The sequence below is a fragment of the Lathyrus oleraceus genome, chromosome 3, assembly GCF_024323335.1.
Source record: "Lathyrus oleraceus cultivar Zhongwan6 chromosome 3, CAAS_Psat_ZW6_1.0, whole genome shotgun sequence".
Classification (NCBI taxonomy): Eukaryota; Viridiplantae; Streptophyta; class Magnoliopsida; order Fabales; family Fabaceae; genus Lathyrus; species Lathyrus oleraceus.
Genome location: NC_066581.1, coordinates 152015516 through 152019315, shown reverse-complemented (window position 1 = coordinate 152019315; position 3800 = coordinate 152015516). Strand labels below are relative to the sequence as shown.

Below are 3800 nucleotides of genomic sequence, written 5' to 3'. Positions count from 1 at the left end.
GCCCTTTTAATAATACAAAAGCTAGAGTGTAAAAAATACTAATTAAAAAATATAATTGAATGATTAAGAAACACATATAATTAACCCTATTAACACAAGTGTAAAAAGTACTAATTTAAAGACATAATTAAATTATTAAAAAATATATAATGTTGAATTTTACACATTTAATAAATTAGTCTTATTAAATACAAAAGAAATAGTGTAAAAAGAATTTTTAAAAATAGTGTAAAGAATACAAATTAAAAAAAGACATAATTGAAAAAATTATAACCATTTCTAAATTGAAAAGGAAACTCAAGAACAAACAGTTTGGAAGGATCAACATCAAATAAACAATAGACGCCACAATTCAACAGATTGAAAAAACATATTGCAGCATAGTTAGGAATATCCTATAATGAGATACATTAATCTATATTGGCTGGAATTTGTATTCAAAGTAATCTAGAAAGGAGACAGAGACTAATTTTACAAATGACAAACAGTTGAACGAAATTGGAAAAGAAAAATATTTTGAAATATCAATACATATTACGAATAGCCGCATTCTGTTTTAAGAGCATACATTCAAAACTTGTGCTGAAGAAACAAACACTCGAATTCTACACTACAAAGAATCAAAAAACAACAAAAAAAGATACTAAGCTCAAATCACTAAAGAACAGCAATTTCAACCAAAAGCATACATTCTAATATAGGTTTATATCATGAAATTAACAGTTAATAATCAAATGAACATCAGACAATATTTCATCCGATAATGAAGTTGAAGAAAAGAGAGAATTCTTCATTAAGATAAACTTCCAAATACAAGAATCACAACTATTTGTAACAGTTCAGCTCAAACAGATCCAAAACTAACCTAACCTGAATGAACCAAAAACAAGATTACAAATCAGAAAATCCCCTGAAATTTAACAAACATTTACATCTAACCGCAGCTAGATCGTAGGAAACCCTAAATTGTATCCTAAAATCAACCGCCGAAACCGTAGAGAGTCCTTCCCTGCCTCTTGAGAGCATAAACCACATCCATGGCTGTAACGGTTTTCCTCCTAGCGTGCTCAGTGTATGTCACTGCATCACGAATAACGTTCTCGAGAAAGATCTTGAGAACACCACGAGTTTCTTCATAGATGAGTCCACTGATTCTCTTGACACCACCTCTCCTGGCCAAACGGCGAATTGCAGGCTTGGTAATTCCCTGGATGTTGTCACGAAGCACTTTTCTGTGCCTCTTTGCTCCTCCCTTTCCCAAACCCTTTCCTCCTTTTCCACGACCTGACATTTTTCTCTTAAATTTAAACTGTAAAGATTTGATGAAGAAGATTGAATTGAGAATGATTGAAATGAAAGGTTGAGGTCGTGTTTATATATGAAGACTACGAGTGGGATGAGCACTTTCAGCCATCGATTTAGAATACAATCGATGGATGATGATGGCGATCCGCGTCGTCTTGTTTGGTTTGTGCGCTACTGTTGATGTTAGGTGATGGACGGTATCCCTTCCTTGATGCTATAATGCTCGAATAGCTCCTTTCCCGCGGATCGATGACGTGGCGGTTTCTGAAAAAACATAACACGTGACATAAAAGGATGCGTGATAATATTCAATTTTCCGTTCAATTGTCACAATTTCAACTTCATAACTCCACGTAATATTTGAAGTATAAATAATACATTTATACTGGTTAAACACAAATATATAATTAATCATATTTTTATAAAATTTGTTATTTTTTCTGTTAACTTGTCAAGGCAAGTATAATAAAAACGGATCGAAATATATAATTTCTTTTATAAATTTATCGTTAATATATTGATAAACTGAACTCTAATCTGTATAGATATAATTTAATAATAAAAATATATCAATGATGAATTTTTGACTTTCCTTACCCATAAAAAATGTAGGGTTTCTAAGATGCTCCAAAATTATTTTAGGAAACTTCTTCACACCCTTTGTTCTGAAATATCTCATGTAAAATCCTTAATAGAAGGATGAAAGCAACATTTATTAGATCGTACTCTTAAAGCTATTATAGTCGTTTTCATCTCCCGACCTTTTATATAAAGGTCATTTCATTTTTTCTGCTTTATCTTTTTTCTTCCTATTTCATTTTTATGTTTTACGTTATTTCAACGTTGCATTTCAGATCATTTCTTGTTTTATATTTTTCAATGGAAATTTCTTTATCCATTTTGATTTTAAATTTTGAATATTTGAGGTTTACACACATTGTATTTTATGGCTTACTTTGTTATGGTTATGGAACCTGGATGTTCTTTATTAACCACATTTTCTGTCAACGTTTAATGTTATTTTCTTAAACCAATATTTTCTCTACAAATTTTCACACACACAACAAGAGTATGAATGTATTCACTTTTTCATCACTCCATCCTATGATCTTCTCTCAATTTTGTCAATTTTAGTGTTAGATTATATATTATTGAGTTTAATTTTGTCAATGTTGATATTCATATATGTTTTTCATAGGATGCCACTCGAGATGAAGAATCAAGAGCTAAAAAAATGGTATTTTTTACCGAATATTGTTACTTTGACAAAATTATTATTATAGAATCTTATTAAAAGTTTCCAAGTGATGTATTTTCTTCTAAAACTATATTATAGAATTATCTGACATTGGGTACTTATATGTCCAGGTTCATCACAGTTGTAGCAAGTCGAAACATTACTCTTGCACTCAGTAGTACAGTGGCCCTTGTTTCCCACAATTAAAACACTTATGACCTTCACTCTTACCCTCAATGGCACGATGGCCCAACTCTCCAAACCTGAAGCATTTCAGAGGAGCAGGAGCTCCTCCCCGACTTATCTCTTTCCCACCTGCAGCCTTCTGATGGAACTTATGTTTTCCCTTATCAACTAGCACTCTTCTTTTCACTAGCACTGCTGTAGTGAACAAATATGACCCTGATATCTTCTTCATAGATTCTACACTTATTCACTAGCACTAAGAATCGGTGAATCTCTTGATAACCAATAAATTGCTTGATCTTAGGACGTGAGTCACTCTCAAACTTTATGCATTTCGACCCTTCAGCTTCCACACCATTATAGTGGGAACATAATCTCACCAACTCTTCAAACTTCTCCATATAATCAGCAACAATCATATTTCCTTGCTTTAGCTCAAGGAACTCAATCTCTTTCTTACTCTGAACATTAGTTGGAAAATACTTCTCCAGAAACTCTTTCTTGAAGTTCTCCCAAGTAATCTCAGTACCTACAATTTCCAACCTCTGGTTGGCATTACCCTACTGATACTCAACCTCTTTAGACAACATATGTGTACCAAATAACAATTTTTCTCATTCGTGCAACCCATAACTCGAAAGATATTCTCAATCTCCTACAGCCAACTCTGAGCACCCTCTAGATCATATCTCCCCTTAAAGGTAGGCGAATTGTTCTTCTGAAACTTTCTCAGCCCACAAAATTCATCAGCACCAACATTCTGATTCTGATTCGCTTGTTGTTAGCCAGTAAATTTCGACTATGCAAAAGAGGACAATCGAAGCAAGAAGTATGGAATCACAAAATGAAGCATTGAGAAGAGTGAACATGGTCGAAGGGGTTCGACAGACAAGACAGACATGGAACACAAGCCAAGTCGAAACAAGTCCGACAGATAGAAAATATGAAGGTTGAAGTCGAAGCAAAGGAAAGTTTACGCATGTAAGATTTGAAAATAGCAAGAACATGGGAAGTTATAAAGGAAGTGAGTTGACACATGTCAAGCTATTAATCATCGAGAGCGAAATAGAAA

At 33.2% G+C, this 3800-nt stretch overlaps 1 protein-coding gene across 1 annotated transcript; it reads right to left on the bottom strand.

The window, feature by feature from the left end:
- Positions 1-769: 769 nt before the first annotated feature.
- LOC127125921 (histone H4) lies at positions 770-1461 on the bottom strand. The gene has a single exon (XM_051054778.1). It carries the CDS (start codon positions 1289-1291, stop codon positions 980-982), a length of 312 nt encoding a protein of 103 aa, XP_050910735.1. The 5' UTR covers positions 1292-1461; the 3' UTR covers positions 770-979.
- Between the last annotated feature and the right edge of the window lie 2339 nt (positions 1462-3800).

Coding starts and splice junctions, on each gene's coding strand:
- LOC127125921 (XM_051054778.1), bottom strand. CDS start 1,291: ATGTCAGGTCGTGGAAAAGGAGGAAAGGGTTTGGGAAAGGGAGGAGCA.